The 19,421-nt window shown below is 41.4% G+C and overlaps 1 protein-coding gene across 4 annotated transcripts in view; it reads left to right on the plus strand.

Annotated features, from left to right (window-relative positions):
• The window catches only part of PLEKHA1 (pleckstrin homology domain containing A1), a 55,733-nt gene extending 45,335 nt beyond the window's left edge, over nucleotides 1–10,398 (plus strand). For 2 of the 4 annotated variants that reach the window (XM_001927189.5, XM_013981768.2), the window contains exons 9-12: nucleotides 2,548–2,612; nucleotides 3,492–3,555; nucleotides 5,318–5,407; nucleotides 8,028–10,398. In XM_001927189.5, the coding sequence (XP_001927224.1) occupies nucleotides 2,548–2,612; nucleotides 3,492–3,555; nucleotides 5,318–5,407; nucleotides 8,028–8,336 (528 nt within the window). In that variant the 3' untranslated portion in view covers nucleotides 8,337–10,398. Of the gene's footprint in view, nucleotides 1–2,547; nucleotides 2,613–3,491; nucleotides 3,556–5,317; nucleotides 5,408–6,662; nucleotides 6,734–8,027 lie in introns of all 4 variants that reach the window. The other 2 variants (XM_005654150.3, XM_005654149.3) reach the window with 2 other exon arrangements.

A 19,421-nucleotide genomic window follows, 5' to 3' on the forward strand; every position in this document is an offset into this window, starting at 1 on the left:
TGGCCCAGGAAAATGAGTTCTTATTTCCTAAGTTTGTGGTTGGTTTAGAGTTAAAAAGAGGAAATCAGTGGGAAAAGATCTGGTAAAAGAAGATGAGCAGGAGTTCCCTTTGTGGCTTAGCAGAAATGAATCTGATCAAACACAGGTTTGATCCCTCGCCTCGCTCAGTGGGTTAAGGATCCGGTGTTGCCGTGAGCTGTGGTGTAGGTCGCAGACGTGACTTGGATCCCGTGTTGCTGTGGCTCTGGTGTAGGCTGGCAGCTATGGCTCTGATTTGACCCCTAGCCTGGACACCTCCAGAGGCCTCGGGTACAGCCCTAAAAAGACGAAAAAGAAAAAAAGAATGAGCAAAAGACATGAATAGATAATTCAATTCGAAGAAATTAAAGTGGTCCTAAAAATATGAAAAGATAAGCAACGTCATTCATAATTAGGGAAGCTCAAATTAAAACTTAGCAGAAGTAATACTTGCCGTCTGTCATGAGAAAGTTGAGTGGAGAGATGGGCAAATCTCTCCCAAAAGCAACTGTAAATGCTGTTCTCTGACAAAAGGAACCAGGGCCCCTTGGAGAAATGGCTGATTTCAGAGTCGGGCCAGGAAAGGTACAGGCTGAGCCCATCTAGAACATGTAGTTATGACAGAAAATAAGGAAGTGGCTCAGAATATGACGGGGACATGCCAAAAGCATGCAGAAGTCAGCTTGAAGGGGCTCCCTGTGCCCCAAACCCAGACAGTTTGAGCAAGAAAATAAATGATAGTAAGGGATTATAACCCATAGAGCAAAATGAGTCATGAGTAATTAAATGGAGAGGGAAAACATTTCCTTGAAGTCCCAGCTCCTGTAGGTAGATGAATTGATGGGGTTAGAAAAAGCACCATCTGTCAGCCACTGTAGTAATGATGGTTTCAGGCAAGAATCCTCAATGTTTGGTAAAACTTGTGGGCAGGATGATTATGAGAAACTGGGTATTACGCAAGCTCCCGGTGTGTCCCCACAAGATACCTAATAATGATAAAGGGGAGAAGTAATTTTATGGTTACCGGCAAACATGGCCTGAAGCACGAAATGAGAGTTAATACACGAGTGATAGGACGAACCACTGTCAGTGCCCCTGTGGGTGATGGGCTGGGAAGAACGTCACATCTGTGGTTTCCTGCCAAACTATAACCCGAATCTAAACACGATTATCATCAGATAAGCCCAGATTAAGGGCATTCTACACAATTACTGGCCTGGACTGTTTAAAACCCTAAAGGTCATAAAAGAGGAAGGAAGACTGAAGAACTGTTCCACGGTAGAGGTGACTACATGGAGACAGAAGATGAATTATGATCCCAGATTGAACCTTGGATCAGAAAGTACAGTTTTTCTTCTGCTGTGCAGGACCCTCGTGGGCAGTTAATGATACCCGAACGTGTCTCTAGACTAGATAACAGTATTGCGTCAGATGTGGGGTTTCTGGGTTTCATAATTACAGTGTGGTTATATAAGAGAACACACTTGTTTTAAGAATATACACTGAAGTATTTAGTAGTATCATATCTGTAACTCGCCTTCAAACACTACAGGAAAAAATACACATATAGACACCATATTGCCATATTACATAAACAGTAATCTAGCAAATGCAAAATAGTAGTATCTTGGGAAACAGGGTGCAAGGTATACAGAAATTCTTTGTACACTTTTTCTAAGTCTTCTCTGGTCTGCAGTTATCTTAAAATGAGCTATTTTGTCAAACTTTAAAAAAAGATTTGTGATCTTTGAAAGTGTTCAGCCATGGTTTAATTGTTTTCTTAGTGCTACATATAAAGTGATAGTATGTCTGAAACTCATGGTGTCTTATTCAGTGAAATACAGTATGCAGTGTTTCATAAAATGTTTAGGACAAATATTATGCTATTAGGAACTAGTTATGTCTTATATTTGAATCTTATATCTGGTCCGTAGTCTTAGGTAAGGTGCTTACCTAAATAAGTCTAATCCTCAGTTTCCTCAGGTGAATAATAGTGCACGTATTCTAGGGTTGTGAAAAGTGAGATAGCATATTTAAAACCTAGCAGATGTCCTGGCACTTAGTAAGTGTTTCATAAATTGTACTTGTTAAAATGTATTTATACAAAAGTTACATTCTTAAAATGACAAATTTAACTCAAGCTGGGTATTCACTGCTCTGGTACCGTCCACATTAATAGAGCATCTAAAAGAGGAAGCGCTCCGCTTCCTGAGTGCATTGGGGTTCACTGAGGAAAAAGTCCAGTCCAGTGGTTAATGCCGTTTAATAAGCTACCCTGTCATTTAGGACGTAAGTAATGTGAATATGGGTTATATGCCCATTTCCTTGCTTCAGATCACGTTGTGTAAAAAGGTCACGGTATTTGAGCTCCTCTAATGCCAGATCGTTCAAGAAGGTAGACTTAAGTCTTAGATGTGTTTCAGGAAAGAAGCATGATTTTCTCAGAGATTTCCAAATAAGACAACTAATGCTTAAAAATAATTTTTAAGGATATATGTCATGAATCTGTTTTTTTGCCTTTTTTGACAGGAAAAGGAACCTCTCCGCGTAATACCGCTTAAAGAGGTTCATAAAGTCCAAGAATGTAAGCAAAGGTAAGTGCCACCTCTGACTGGGTGCCCGGCACAATGTATTAATACACAGGAGTGCCTTAGTTTAATTGGTGTCCTCACAGGCACACCAGTTTTTTTTACATTTTTCTGTATTATTGCTAGTGTTATTTTTAACTTTTTGTGGGGGCTATGCTAAAACACTCAAAACCTTCAGATTAAAGTATTGGGGTTTTTTTTGGTTTGAAAACGAAAAATTTAGAAACAGTTCTTAAGCTTATTAATATAAAGGACAAAATTTAATGAACAGCTTCTGTTTAGTATTTCAAGACTGTTGCAGAATAGAGCTTTATGAGAAAACATGTTAACTCTATTGTTTCCTTGAGCAAACTGATTGCTTCACAGTTGGGAACTTTGGATTTTAAAGTTTTTATGAGCCTTTCTAAAAATACATATAACTATAAAATAGGTAAAATGTAATGAAAAATAAATAGAAAAATGATAACTTGGTATTTTTCAATTAAGTCAATATTATACTCTTTTTTTTTTTTTTTTTTTTTTTTTTTTTTTTTTTTGTCTTTTTGCCATTTCTTGGGCTGCTCCTGCAGCATATGGAGGTTCCCAGGCTAGGGGTCGAATTGGAGCTGTAGCCACCAGCCTACACCACAGCCACAGCAACGCGGGATCCGAGCCGCATCTGCAGCCTACATCACAGCTCACGGCGGATCCTTAACCCACTGAGCAAGGCCAGGGATTGAACCCGCAACCTCATGGTTCCTAGGCAGATTCATTAACCACTGAGCCACGATGGGAACTCCTCATTTTTTTCTTATTGATGCATATTTGATACTGGGCAAACAAGTGAAAGAAAAACTGTCAAACAACTGCTGTTTAAATACAACTGGAAAATTTTTTTGTCAACAGTGACATAATGATGAGGGACAACCTCTTTGAAATTGTAACATCGTCTCGAACTTTCTATGTGCAGGTAAGATACTACTTTGGCGATTATAGATCCTCCTAACAAGAAATTAGTCATTTTAGAGGTAAAATGAACACAAATAAATGTGTTGCTCATAAAAATAAGCAAAAAATATGACAAATAATACAAATGTAATTAATAAAACTTAATCATATAAAGATAATTGGCAGGTCATATATATGTTCAGCAAATAAGGATATTCTTTGCTGGAAATTTGTTGAATAATTGTTATTGGGAGGAAGGGAATTTAAATTATATCACTGTTTGGTAATTTTACAAAAAGGGAGGCCCAAATGTCCATAATAAAAGTACCCAGTAGGAGTTACTTTGTGGTGCGGTGGTGCGGTGGGTTAAGGATCCAGCATTATCAGTGCAGCAGCTCTGGTAGCTGCTGTGGCAGATTGGACCCCTGGCCCAGGAATTCCGTATGCTACAGCCAGAAAAATTAAATAAAAATAAATAATTCAGTATTAAAAAAAAAAGTATGCAGTAGATCTTATAATTTCAGGAATGATAGGTAGGTATCCTGTATTTAAGTTTAAAATACATTTTTTACTTACCAGATTGATTTGTTTAGATAAATTATTTAAAAGAACATTTGTTTTATGAAAGTTCTTACATATGCTTATTGCAGAAAATTTAGAAAATACAGAAAAATAGGAAGACAAATGTTGTATTTTATTAAACAAACTCCACATTCAGGCAGCCGTTTTTTTCCTTCGTGAGGACATGTCTGTTTATGACAGGCAGGAGCATATGAAGTATTGTGGTATATATATCCTTTCGTTTACCATAGTCATTTTTTTCCCATGACATTAAAATTCTCTGAACACCTTTTAGAATCATATTCTCATGCATGAATGTTTCACAATTAAGCTGTTCTCTGCTGCACTCTTACTGATCACTCAGTGATACAGTTTTTATACATTTACTGTGATAAAGTAATGTGGTGGTGAACACTTTGTGCACAAATTTGCCTGATTTTCCTACTTTATGATGTTTCTAGAGTGAGAATAACTATCTGAGCATGAACCTTATTTTGCCAAATTGATTTCTAGACCGGTGCTCCTGTTTGCGGTGAATCACTGAAAGTATACCCTACCTTTGCCTCCTTTGAGTTTTTCCTTTTAAGAATTCTCGTTACTGTCGTTAACTCAGAAGTGTTACTTGTATCTTTAACTTTTTTAAACTTCTAGATTCTAGAATCTAGAAGCGAAGAGCAGTACCTCTCCACCCCTCTGCGGGCCTTCATCGGATGAAAGTCAGAGAGAGGTTTTTAATGTACATGGGAGCCCTGGTCCTATCAAGGAAGATGAGGCTTTGGAAAGTGACTACCAGTACCTCTTTTAGGGGTAGGGTACTCTTAGAAATGGTTTTTAGAAAAATGATGATGTGAAAATGGTTTTAGAACTGCACAATTACAGAGAGATTCTTCTTGAAAATTCAGACAGTATAGCAGGAGGAGAGCAAAATGAGAAGATCTTGCTCTGACTTCTTCCCCTCCTTGTTTTCTCTCTAGAATTATTCATATTGAGACTTTTCAATGTGTCTCATCTTAAAACACTAAATGCCTGGCTTACATCTCTATGTAATAACTTACCCAGCAAAACCTGGTTTAAAAAAAGTGGTTTCTAAAATTTTGGGGCAGTCGTTGCATTGGAATGATTTTATTGTTGACATTATTAATTACCAAAATGAATACACAGGTTTTATAGACAGGAGCCAATTTTGCGGAACACCTGACTGAATGGCTCCTTCCTTCCCTCAGGCCGATAGCCCGGAAGAGATGCACAGCTGGATTAAAGCCGTCTCTGGCGCCATCGTAGCACAGCGGGGGCCCGGCAGATCCGCTTCCTCTGTATGTTCCCTCCTCTCTGGGGTGATACTCCCTTGGGACCCCTGATCCTGTCAAGTTATTTTTCTTCCTCTCCCCCTAATCCTTTTGGTTTCTTTCTGTTTTGAGATTTATCTGCATGTTGACTTTCATACCAATTGGACTTGCAAAAAAAAATAATGCGTTTCTAATTTAATGCTTCCTGTAGTGTTCTGTATACGTAACTTCCTGTGCATTGTATTGTCTTAAATGCACAAGCAGGGCAACTAAAGAATGAACATCTCCTTGTTTTGTTTTAGGAGTTCTTACTTGTCAGTAGGTCCAGATTTGGTATAATTTTACCAATTTTTAGGAGGGTATTTGGCCTGATCACGAAAGGTTACCTTTAGTTGTAGCATTACACAGCTTTGTCACGGTCTCAATTTCCTTTTTACTTCCTATAATTTCAATTTAGGCTTTCCTTCATAGTTCCGTAAAAGAGTTGAGCAGCTCGAACCTTGAATATAATCTAGTATTCTCAGCTGGTGTTTTCCACTTCATGTTTTCATTCTCATTTTTTTTACTAGGTTAATTTAAGAAGCTGCTTTTTACTCTCTTAATTGTCTTTGTGGTAGTATAATAATAAAATTAAAACAGCTGAACATTCTCAGATAGTAAGAAGAATATTTTTACTTTTTAAGTTTATCATGTAAAGTTATGTCATAGGAATAAGTAAGATCTGGCTTTAGAATACTTTGGTCACTGATCTCTGATCTGAAAATACAAATTCTACCAAGAAATGAAAAACTTTTCGGTGCCTTGAAGCACAGCCCATGCATCTGCAGTAGGTAGTTTAATATGTAGCATGAAAGCCTTTATTATCTGGACTCATGGTCAATGCTAGACATTCTGCACTTTAGGTATTTTCCAGTGTTGCAGTAATATTGTCTTTTAATAGTTTCTTGTTAGAAATAGCTATAGATCAGTAAATACAAATCCATTTTTTCTCATTTTTCAAGTGGTTTTTCCTACATCGTTTTGGGACTCTCTTACAGTATTTTCGTAGGGGTTCATTTGGTAACTGCCTGTGTGTTATGTGCCCTTTTCAGCAGTCAAGTATGAGACTCTCTGCAAAAACAATGTCTGTCGGGAAGAGGAAAAGTTGGAGAAGGGCGTTTGTGTTTCGTGCTTTGTGGTGGGGGCAAGTTGGACTGTCCACCTGTAACTATCAGCAGAACTTTCTTTCCTCCCCCTCCCCAGTATAGGTTGACTCTAATCCTAGCTTTGCACTGTGTTCCAGATGCGGCAGGCCAGAAGGCTGTCGAACCCTTGTATACAGAGGTATACGCCAAGAGCTGGGGAATGCAGCACGTATGTGGGCTCTCACGCAGACGTGCCTTCTTACTAGAGGGCCCGGACTTACTCACTACTGACCACTGATTCTAGAAAGTTGAGTTAACCAGACTGCCTTCTGCAGTGACCGTAACTGACTTTGTCAGCACTAACGCACACCCTCTCACTGCCGTCATCAGGTTGGATATGCAGCTTTAAAAAAGATCAATAATGAAGAAAGTAGAACTTTACCAAATGAGAAGGTCGTATCTATCTTCGGAAACTAAATTATTGATGGCCACGGGAGTTTCAATTTCTGTAGTTTATGTACTTTGTGATTTTTTGTACTATACCACTCGAAGTGCACCTTTATGGTAACACTGTGTGCAGACTCATGCCTGCGTATGCATTGGATAGACTGCATGCACGGCGTCTCACACCTCAGGTGAAACTTGGCTAGCTAATGGGAATCTGTGGTGTTTCGGTGATTGTAGCACTTTTTTTTTTTTTCTCAAAGCTACTAATGTCACAAATGCACACGGTATACTAGGAACTATATGGCAATGCATTTGGAAGGGTCGTGTTTAAGATTATCTTCAGATTTGATTTCATTAGAAGCATATTGAAGTTAAAATTCGCAGTAATTTTACCACAGCTTTAATAAATGCTTAAATATGTACCCTTTGCTACCTTTAAAATCTCAAGCCATATGAACGTATGCCATACGCAAAAACAAATAATTCAGTACGAAGTGAAAAGACTGCTGTTATTTGTGGCAGTAAAATTCAGGGAAGCAAAAGCTAAATTTGTGAGGCTGCCAGGCAAAACAATAGGTTTGAAAAATGTTGCGTTCTGCTCATTAAAGAAAGAAGGACCTTTAATTTTTATATTCTGCATTTTCATTTTTTAGTCTTTCTAGAATATGTGGAATAATTCCTAGTGTTAGTGAGAATAGACTGAAATAAAATGGCGAAGCTGGTAGGCCCGCAGTTAAAACAGTTGAGTTGCAATTGGAACACGGCTTTCCTGTTGAGGCTGACTGTGTCTTCAGAGTGTCAGAGCTGACACATTTGGCGTTGGTGACAGAGCTGGTTTCTTAGCGGAAATGGTTGTTGGCTGTCATTGCTCTAAACTCACTCCTAAAAATGCATTGCTTTGGGCTAGAACTTGCACACGTCTGCTGCATGGCTCATGCTTCTGCTCTGTGTGTGTGTGTGTGTGTGTGTGTGTGTGTGTTTTGTTCTGTTTGTTTTTCAGAGGATAAAGTCTCACACTGAGTGACTGACCTTGTCCCCAGTGCCCAGCCGTGTCTGACCTGCCCTCCTCTTTGCAGGAGCCTTCCGGCTGTCCTTCCGAACCCAAACGCGCTGGCCGCCCGGCCTACGCAGCCGCCTCACATTCCACAGCCGCTCGCAGCAACTCTTTGGTCTCAAGCTTTACCGTGGAGAAGCGAGGATTTTACGAATCTCTTGCCAAGGTCAAGCCAGGGAACTTCAAGGTCCAGACTGTCTCTCCAAGAGAACCAGCTCCCAAAGTGACTGAACAAGCTCTGCTAAAACCTCAGCGTAAAGACGGCCCTCAGGAACCAGACTGTGACCCCGTGGACTTGGATGACGCTAGCCTTCCAGTCAGTGACGTGTGAGGGAGGCACCCGAAGCCTGACCCCCCGTTTAGCCCTCAGTGTCCTTGCACGAGGCTTCTAGCCAAAGATGACAAAGGGGAGAGGGTTTCCATGCATATAGCCTCGTAGACGCACTCTTTCTAAGCTGGTAAACCAAGAATCTAGGACGTAGCCAAACGAAATGTAACTTCTTGAAAGAAAGAAAGAAACCTTAAGTGTCTCAGCATCAGCTGTCAGCAGCTTTGTTCTCACTGGGGTGGTAAAAACGTGTGTGCAACCTCTTTTCCTAGTGAATTTGACAACTTCAGTGTTCCACAGTTTAAACCATTAACAAGGCTTATTAATTATTTTGGTTGTTTTAAAAATGCTACTGTGATTTCCTATTAAATGTTCAATCTTTACACATTCGTGCTGGTTAATATTATTGAATGAAATATTGCCAGGCAAATATACCTAAAACTCATGACGCGTCTGGGTGCTGTAAAATTTATACTGCGGTGTGGACAGTTTTGAAATGGTCACCATTTTTGATGCTGTGGATCCCAGGTGAGTGGTAGGTTTTGCATAGGGGATGTTATTGGACTGTTAGGGTTGTGGGTTGTACTGGGGTGGAGGAAGGGGGGAAATGAGAAATCAAACAGTCGTGTCTCAGACATTGGTTTGTAAAAGCTTAATCAAGACCTGGCAGACGTCATCGCTTTATTCAGTGAAAATTATTTGGTATGAAATTTCTGGAAGATCTGATTTGCTTGTCAAAGTTTTGTAAATAGGTCTTATTTCTGTACGTGGATCAGCGAACGACCTCAAGTTTATATGTAAAGACATGCAGCCCTTAGTCCTGTGATCATAGCCTTTGCTTTTTGTCACTAATACCCTATATTCAAGTGCCTGTGTTTTCCATCTTGTCGAGGAATGTTTGAGATGAATGTGCTCAGAAGGCCTGCATGTGATTGGTTTTAAACAGTTGGGATGAAATTAATTTTCAGTAGCATAGTTTAACATATTAAATAAGAAACCATTTTGTTTTAGACCAGAATGTTGTCATTCTCCTGTCTGTGCAATATATCTGTTTTAGCACACAGATCTGAGTAGACCTTTAATCATGGGCTGTCACAGATGTGAGCGCCTCTCGAAAAAAATCATTAGTTTCGGGTGTTGAGTAACAGACCAGTTTGACCAAGTACTGTTTTTAACGGTTCAGTCTTAAACATTTGCTTTAAGAAAATAGTCTTGAATTTCACATGCTGCTATTTGTATGCTGTTTTGCCATATTGCAAGTACTGTCTTGTTTTGAATTCGTACATGTCACCATTTCTGCTCTTCATTTTCTAAGATGACTTCTTTGGAAAAGAGATTTCTTACTAGGGTGGTGGGGTCCCGAGGTTACTATCTCTTACACCAGAATTATAACATCAGTTTAAAAATCCGGGTGCATAAAGAATGCACCACTCAACATTTTCGTTCATAAGCTAATATTTTAAAAACTTATACGTAGATCGTTTCTTTTTTGCAGCTGCATTTGAAAATAGAATGATAGAATGAAAGGTTTGAAGTAGTTATCACACTTTCAGCAAACTCTTAGCTTCTTTTTCATGAACACACCGTGGACAGTTGGCAGTATTTGGGAACCTAATGCTGTTTTTGTTGGTACAGCTTCCATGTTGCATGTTCGTTTTAATATTTTGGTATTGGTATTTGATATATTTCATAGTGGCAAAATATTAGCTCTATTTTGGAACTTTTTATAGAACTACCCTTGTATTTAGTAGCGTAGGAAAATGTTCTTGCGATTGTCAGGGTCTCCTAATATTTATCTCAATACTTTTATAATTCTATGAAAATTATTTAATTATTTTAAAACTTATACTTTTCTTGTAAATATGTCGCATCTGGATTGTCAGAAATTACTTTGAAGACCTTAATATTTGCTGCGTTTTTCCTCCTGTATATATAACATGTCTCCTTTCAGAATGGGAATATGTGTGTGTACTTCCCAGTGTTTACGTCTGATATCTTTATGTGTGTCCAACTGTTAAAAACTGTAATAATGACTTGAGAATAAACTGCTCAGAATTAATTGTAACTTATTTTTCATTTGATCTGGCTCAGCTCTTGTGGCTACAAGTAAATAGAACTAGTATAAAAGGTGGTTAATTGAATTTACATATTTAAGGACAGACTAATTATTTGGTAACCTTTGAAAGGCTGTAGCTTGATATGTAATTGCACAAGGAAAAATGAGTCTTTTTGGGAAAAAAGCTTATTTTGCTTAATTCAGGAGCATCTTCTGAAAAGCAAAATTAGGCTGGCTTCTGAGCATAGTTTGAATTCTCTGTGCTGCTTTTGCCGTGCTTGGTTAGTGGTCAGCTTGGTGTGACACCGGCAGATAAGGATGAGTGCAGAGGACAGGCTCATCCCCAGATGGCTGTTGATGTGCGCTCAGAAAAACGCACCGCCAGGTGTTAGGGGCTGCTTCTTGCAAACCACATATTAGTAACAAGTCCACATCTGCTGTGTGTCTAGCATCCATCAATAATGGAACTGGATAAAGAATATTGGTCTTGGTAATTTTTATTAACTGGTGCAACTTAATTTTCTTGCCCTGAGAAGTATTTTAAATGTTTTTATTTTTTAAAAAGCCAAATGAGAAAGTTCTAAACTTTGTTGTTTTCACACATACAAAAAGAGATCCTTTTCTCCGTTCAAGTGGTGGTTGTGTCTTTATCAGAAGTTCTAAGACTTTGGTATAGTGGGAAATATTTGTATAAAAATGGAGTGACATAATAGCTCAGTACCAGATTTGGTAAGAATCTTCCTTATCATTGAAAGGGTTTGACAGTCCACATAGGACATGAAGAGAGAGGTAGATGAGTCTGCATTTTCCATTAACTTCTCAGTTAAGCAGACCCAGAATTGATTATGTGTAGGTAGTTATTTTTTAATGACTTGCAAAAAGAGTATTTTTTCAAATTTCACATAAGACATGCATTGAAAATATTGCTGATTTGGGGTTAGCATGTACAGTTTTTATTGATAGAATCCTGGTGGTCTGTTTTTAGGACGTGACCCAGCGGTGAGTAGTGCCTTGCTGTGGTTTATTCATGTGGTAATAGCGCCACCTTCTGGTTACATGGTTGCTAAATTGAAAGTAATGAGGAGTGTCATTGTTTCACTCAGAAAATTAGAGAACATACATCATTGCCTAGGATAGTTTGAAAATTAACATGAAATTTAAATCTACACTTGTGAATGACTTCTTTAAACTTAGTTGGGAGATAATTGTAGAAATCATTACTTCTTACAAATAATGTAAGAAATAATACAGGGCTCTCATATAAGCTTTGCTCAGTTTTACCCAATGATAACATTGAAAAACTACAGTAAAATAATGTAACCAGGATATTGACACTGATTATAGTCAAGAAACAACAACTCCATCATCACAAGGATCTCTTGGAATTCCCGTCGTGGCACAGTGGTTAACGAATCCGACTAGGAACCATGAGGTCGCAGGTTCGATCCCTGCCCTTGCTCAGTGGGTTAACGATCCAGCGTTGCCATGAGCTGTGGTGTAGGTTGCAGACACGGCTCGGATCCCGTGTTGCTGTGGTTCTGGTGTAGGCCGGTGGCTACAGCTCTGATTCGACCCCTAGCCTGGGAACCTCCATCTGCCGTGGGAGCGGCCCAAAGAAATAGCAAAAAGACAGAAAAAAAAAAAAAAAGGACAAGGATCTCTCATTGTGGCTCTTTTATAATCACATTTGCCTCCCATTTTATAGGTTTAGAAATAAAAGTCACTGGCTTAACATCACATTGGGTTTAAAAATCCAGTATTTTATTACAAGGTCTGGGCTCTTCACTGTTATGGTATTATTGCTCCCCCAGTAACAGTCTTGAAAACTACTCTTCATTTATATGATACTATCTGCAGATTATTAAATGGGTTGAATTTTCATTCAACAGATTTTTAAATAGTTTTCAGAGCCACCATGTTTTAAATGACAGATTTCTTTATATACACATTTAAATTTAACATTTGAGAATCAATAGTAGGTAAATATCCTAATCATAGAAATTTTAAACCCTGATACATGAATTAATAAGGTTACCAGAGTAAGGATTGTAAAATAAAACAGCCTTAGGATGCCAAATCCTTGAACCGGAGGGAGTTGTAGAAACTGGTTCAGTCACTGAGTGTAGGGTTAAGAGGGGGGTGTTTTTCCATGAGAAGAAACGTTTGACCTTCTGATGGAGTCTTGGGTCAAACTGGTGTCTTCAGTGTACAATATGCAGGGCATAGGAGACCTCAGACAATGAAGTCGCCCACAGGGAATTTGCCGGAGGAAATATAAAGTGTGCTATGTGGTAAAAATCAGTCATGGAAAACGAGGCGTTCAGAAGCTGGGATGGTCCCTGAATGCTGGGTAATAGGAAAAGCACTGTGATGGAGGAGACTTGGGGAGATCCCAGGAGAGAAAAGGGCATTTATAGGTGAAAACTCTGCGCCATGGCGGTACATTTGGAAATGTCGATCTGGAATTCGAAGCATCCAAATCGGTGCATAAAATTTAAAATGTTCTCTTGAAGGTTCATTGCCTCTTTCTCCCTTCCAAACTCTGGTACCTTTACCGCTCACACTGGTTTTCTGCAGCATGGGTGGGAGTCAGGGCGGGAGATGGAGGAGAGCGTGCCTGGCTGGGAGAATGTGGGGAGCGTTCCAGGACTGAGGAACTTCACCACATCAGAGTTCATTGCGGCCTGGCCTTCGTACTTTCACAAGGTAAACGTAATCTATTCCCCGTGGAACCTTCTTGTTTCCGAGTAGAGGCCTTTGGTCCGAGTGACACCTGTTCCTTTGTGACCTTCGCATATGCCGCCATCCTCCTTGTCTTGGTCCACGGTATCACGTCTGTTATTCTTTCTTCTCACTCTCCTTTTGTCCGACCGCATTTTGAAAGTGGCAGATTTCCCAATGGACTAGACGTGGTGAATGAAAGGAAGTGGCCCTTGAAAGATAATGGCTTAGGGAGTTCTTTCGTGGCTCAGTGGGTTGAGGCTCTGGCTCAGTCGCCAGCGCAACTTGGCTCGCTGCTGTGGCCCAGGTTCAATCCCTGGCCTGGGGACTTCTGAGAGCCATGAATGTGGCTAAAAAAGAAAAGAGAAACAACAAAAAGATACTGGTTAGTCTTTTGGCCTGGACAACCTGAAGAACAGAGAGCCCGTGAACGGAGGTGACAAAGGTTGCGCATAGAACAGTTTGAGGGGAGATGTGATTGCAGGATTGCATGTGATGGTTTGAGATGACTGTTAGATACCCGTAGAAATGTCAGGAAGGCAGTTGGTTATATACACTTGGAATGGAGAGAAATCTTTATTGGAGATAAAAATTGGGGCATTTTCAACATACTGAGTATGATTTAAAGCCACGAGCCTGGTTCAGAGAGGTGAACAAAAGAGGGCCAGGGAGCGGCAGGAGAATTCCAACGTTAAGAGCCGTGGGAATGAGAGGGTGTGGCTACAAATCAATGGGATATTGACTGCGTGTCTTGGAAGCCAAGGGAGGAAAGTGAGTCAAGGAGGAGGGGAGCACGTGTCAAATGACCTTCACAGGTCCAGTGAGAGGCAGGCTGAGAAGTGACCCTTGGGCTTGGCAATGCCGAGGCCACCGGTAATCAGTAGGGGTGGTTTTGGTGGAGTTGACCAAACAGAACTATCCTGAGGAGTCTTGCTGTGACAGGAGCAGAGAAATGGGATGGATGCTGATAGCAAAAGCGAAGTCGAGATTTTTGTTGTTTTTTTAAGATAGAAGAAATAGTGGTTGTTGTTGTTTTTTCTTCTTATGGCTTCTCCTTCGACATGTGAAAGGTTCCCTGACCAGGGGTTGAACTGGAGCTGTAGCTGCTGTCCACACCACAGCCACAGCAACACGGGATCCAAGTTGCATCTGTGACCTACGCTGCAGCTCACAGCAACAGCAGATCCTTAACCCACTGAGCAAGGCCAGGGATTGAACCTGCGTCCTCACAGGCACTGTGTCAGGTTCTCAACCTGCTGAGCCATTGTGGGAACTCCTGTAGTGGCATTTTGTTGATGGGATGACCCAATAGCAAAAGGAGGATTGATAATGGGGCGAGATGGGGAGAATTGTTGGAAGCAGGTCCTTGAGGAGATGGAGGTGGGATCTAGCACAGGTAGAGGACGTGGCTTTACACCAGGGCATCGATGGTAGGAGGGCTTGAAAGTGGGTGCACTCCCAGGTTAGTGGGGGCACGTGGAGGGAAGAGTCGCTGGGAGCCTGAGTCCTCAGTCTCAGCAAGTGAGGACCAGAATCCTCAAGGGTGAGCTAGATGGGAAGGCGGTGTAGACGTTTGAGGAGAGAGAAGGACTTGTCTCGGATTACAAAGAAGGAATGGGCTGGGGAAGCAGAGAATGTCCCCGCAGCACTGAGCCCACCTGAGCTTTGTGGCTGTGCTTCAGAGTGTTAGGTTACAGTCATTTTCGCTGTGCTCCTGACTTTGGCGAAAAGGCTTCTAGTGGTTCCCATTGAAGGGCATGGTACGGGCTTTGGGGCTGAGATGGGAATACGCTACCAAGTGAAGAAGTTTCCAGGAGTTCCCTGGTGGCCAGTGGCTTAAGGATCCGACTGCCATGGTTTGGTTTCAGTCCCTCGCCCCAGAACTTCCATATGCCTTGGTCCCAGCCCCCCCCAAAAAGTATTCAACTATTCATGTTTTACTGAGTTTTTTTAAAAAATGAAGAATGGTAGTTGAATTTTATCAAATATCTTCAATATCTATAAAAATAATCTTGTTTCCCTCCTAAGATTAATTAACTTGTGAATAATATTAATCCATTTCCAGAGTTCCCATCGTGGCTCAGTGGAAATGAATCCGACTACTATCCATGAAGACACAGGTTTGATCCCTGGCCTGCCTCAGTGGGTTAAGGATCCGGCGTTGCTGTGAGCTCTGGTGTAGGTCACAGACGCAGCTCAGATCAGGTGTTGCAGTGGCTGTGGTGTAGGCTGGTGGCTACAGCTCCGATTCAACTCCTAGCCTGGGAACCTCCATATGCCGTGGGGGTGGCCCTAAAAAGACCAAAAAAAATTAATCCATTTTCTAATATTTAACTATCATTACATTTCTGGAATAAATACCATTTGGTCAGGATGTGTGCATTTATATCTATGTTTGATCTGTGTGTACCTTTGGACTCCTTTGGTGGGAGTGCCTCTGACAACGGCCTCGTTTCCTCTACGGAAATTGATGCACTTGGGTTTTCTATCGTTTCCAGCATCAGTTTTAATAGATTACATTCCTAGGAAATTATACATTCTTAGTTTTCACATGTACTCGCATGAGCTGAGCAAAATATACATGGTAAGAGCTCACTTTGCCTTTACCTCCACATGTGAGAACTCACTTTGTTTACACAGCTAGTTGTGATATCATCTGATTTTTCCTTGGCACCAAGGTGGTGACAGACATGGACCCCAGAATAAAGTGGGGGCATTTAGGTATCTAGAGGCCATCTAAATTGAGGGTGTGGGTCCTCTAAAAATTAAAATTCAGGTGTGGCATGTACAACTTCTCATAAAGAGCCAGTGATCCTGGGAGAACGAGTCTGGGTTCCCCCCATCTGAGAACACTCTCCCTCAGCGTTCAAACTCCTTAGCTTCTGTGCAGGCCCTTCCGTGTCCATCTTCTCACACAGCGCTGCTTGTGTGTCCTGCTCTCCTGTTCCCATGAACCATTCTTTGTCCCCAGATTTTGTCACCTCCCTGTCCTTCTTGGTGTTCTGCCTGAATGCCACTTTCCTGATCCCCTGTGCTGTTTGATTCCACTCATCCTTCAAGTCTCACTAAGATGCAACTTTCTCCTTGAGATGTTGGGCTTTCTCATCTTCCCCACAACGCAAATCACGATGGCCCCAAAATACCCAACTGCCTCTCCCTTCCTGTGCCAACATTCAATTCAGTTAATTGGAACTGAAATTCAATTGAAGCTTTTGTTCTTAAACTCTGGGCTAACTCAATAGCTTTTTCTCTTACTGCTGCAGTCTTTTTTTTTTTTTTTTTTTTTTTTTTTTTAAAGCCGGTGGCTTCAGGGAGTTCCCATCGTGGCTCAGCAGAAATGAATCTGACTGGTGTTCATGAGGACACAGGTTTGATCCCTGGCCTTGCTCAGTGGGTTAAGGATCCAGTGTTGCTGTGAACTGTGGTATAGGTAGCAGGTGCAGCTCAGATCCTGCATTGCTATGGCTGTGGTGTAGGCTGGTGGCTGCAGTTTCGACTGGACCCCTAGCCTGGGAACCTCCATATGCCGCGGGTGTAGCCCCCAAACGCAAAAAAAAAAAAAAAAAAAGAGCCAATGGCTTCAAAATTTGAAATAGATTAGAAAGTGGAAACTTGTCCCAGTCTAGCTGTTTGTTGATTAGTTTGGTCCCAAAGAGAAGGAAATAAGATGGGAATAAAATTTCAACAGAGCCTGGTAGTGACGGCTACTCTGTCCCAGCACCACGAGAAAGCTAGGGTTTCATAGCAGCCACAGCTCTGGGAGGCTCAGGGCCCCTTTCGAACTCTTCTTGTTCAATCTTACATTGAATTTCAGGGCGCTCATAACCACCTCATGGCTGTCAACGTTGGTCCTGTGGCTGGAAGCATCAACATTATCTGAGAACCTGTTAGATGTGCAAGTTATTAGGCCCCTCCCCAGGGCTACTAAGCCAGAATGTCAGGGGATGGGACCATCTGAGTCCTAGGTGATTCTGGTGCCATAAAGTTTGAGATCCACTGTCTTAAAGCACCCAGTGCACACGAAGAATTCTCTCCTGGGCTTCTCCTTAGGGAGCTGAGAAAATAATCCCCCATGTCACCATCCGTGCGCAGGAACCCCGCTGAGAAAGGCTGTGGATATCCCCCTGTTTGAGCGCTAACACTCCGATGGGAATAAAACGTCTTCTTTATTTGATATCTTCTACAGAATCGGGAATCTAGGAAATTTGCTTACTACACGTAAACACATTTAACACAGCCTCCTGGCGATGGAAGAAAGCAACGTTGAGTTCTCTCAGTCTCTGTCATCTGACGGAAGGAAGCATGGCACATGTTTGGAGCCAGAGAACTTCCTTGGCATTGAATATTCAGAAGGGTCTGTCACAGGGAGGTGCTACGAGGGACACGGAGTACGACTGGACCAATGTCTTCAATACCCCAGCACAGGAATTCCTCCCATTTTCTCTGTGCTCTTAGCATTGACAAATCTATGTCTTCCCACTGGTTGGCAATAAGACATTGGCCAGTGTCTTAGCACAGGACACTGGGTGGCTTATAAACACCAGAGATTTATTCCTCAGCGTTCTGAGGCTGGGAAGGGGGTCCAAGATGAAGCTGTTTCCGTGTCTAGTGAGAACTCGCTTCCTGGTTCACAGATGGCTGTCTTCTTGCTCTGTCCTAACATGGGATGGGGGCAGGGGAGCTCTCTGGGGTGAGCGTGGAACCCTCAAGTCCTTATCAGCTCACAAAGGCCGCACCTCCTACCCCCATCACCTTGTGGGTTAGGTTTCCAGATGTGATTTTTGGGGGGCCATAGACATTCAGGCTATAGCACTCAGGCAGTGATCACTTACACTGGAGTCCATTTCTCAACTTCCTACACGGTGACTACGGGTATTCCTCTGCCAGCATCATGCCATGTAACTGTGGTTAATGACACATTTTAATATCAGTCAATTTCTGTACTCCCAAGTCTTTATTTTGGAATTTCAAACTATCCTACTTTTTAAAAATTGGAATAATTCCCATTGTGGCTCAGCGGGTTGCAGACCTAACTAGATCTGTGAGGAGGCAGATCCTGGGCCTCACTCAGTGGGTTAAGGATCTGGCTTTGCCCTAAGCTGTGGTGTAGGTTGTAGATGCGGCTCAGATCCTGAGTTGCTGTGGCTGTAGTGCAGGCTGGCAGCTACAGCTCCAATTAGACCTCTAGCCTGGGAACCTCCATATGCCGCAGGTGCGGTGCTAAAAAGACACACACACCAAAAAGAAAAGATTAAAAAAATGATTTCCTCTCAGAAATGGATATGAAATTGTACTAAGTTCTTTTGGGGATGTGGGGATTTATTGAGATAATGTGATAAATCGTATTAGTACAATTCTTCTCCTTTTTTTTTTTTTTTTTTTGTCTTTTTAGGGCTGTACCCAAGGCACATGGAAGTTCCCAGGCTAGGGGTCGAATCAGAGCTGTAGCTGCTGGCCCACACCACAGCCACAGCAATGTGGGATTTGAGCTGCATCTGCGACCTACACCACAGCTCATGGCAACACCAGATCCCTGACCCACTGAGCAAGTCCGGGGATCGAACCTGTATCCTCATGGATACTAGTTAGGTTTGTACCTCTGAGCCACAATAGGAACTCCACAATTTTTTTTAAATGATTTTTTATTTTTTCCATTATAGCTGCTTTGCAGTGTTCTGTCAATTTTCTACTGTACAGCAAAGTGACCCAATCACACATGCATATATACGTTCTTTTTCTCATATTGTCCTCCATCGTGCTCCATCAAAAGTGACTAGATTCTCAATGCTATACAAGTCTTTCACTCTTTTTCAATTCTTTAATGCAGTACAAATTGGTTTGCTTACATTTAGTAGTTCCATACCTGTGCCCCTAAATTATATATTTTTTGCAGGTGGAGAAGAGATGCTACCTTTCACAGGTTTTAATATTGGCACGTGCTTGCTTTGTGAAATGACCTGGGAAGGTTTTCATTTTTTTTCCCACATTCTACATCAGTTTAAAAACATGAAATTATCTGTTTGTTTAAAATTTCAAAGAATTCAACCATGAAACCATCCAGCCTTAAGAATTTTTCCAGAGGTGATTTTTGTTTGTTCGTTTCAACAAATATTTCTTTGTTTTCCCTGTAGAAACCAGTTGAAGATTTTTTTTCTTTTGTCAATATTGGTAATTTGTGATGTCTGAGAACATTTTTCTTCCAGCCCTGTTCCCTGTTTCTACTCTTGTCTCTCTGCAAGACTGTAGAGGAGTTCCCACTGTGGCTCAGCAGAAACGAATCTGACTAGTGTCCATGAGGACGCAGGTTCGAT

Source organism: Sus scrofa, chromosome 14 (assembly GCF_000003025.6).
Source record: "Sus scrofa isolate TJ Tabasco breed Duroc chromosome 14, Sscrofa11.1, whole genome shotgun sequence".
In the NCBI taxonomy this organism is placed as follows: domain Eukaryota; kingdom Metazoa; phylum Chordata; class Mammalia; order Artiodactyla; family Suidae; genus Sus; species Sus scrofa.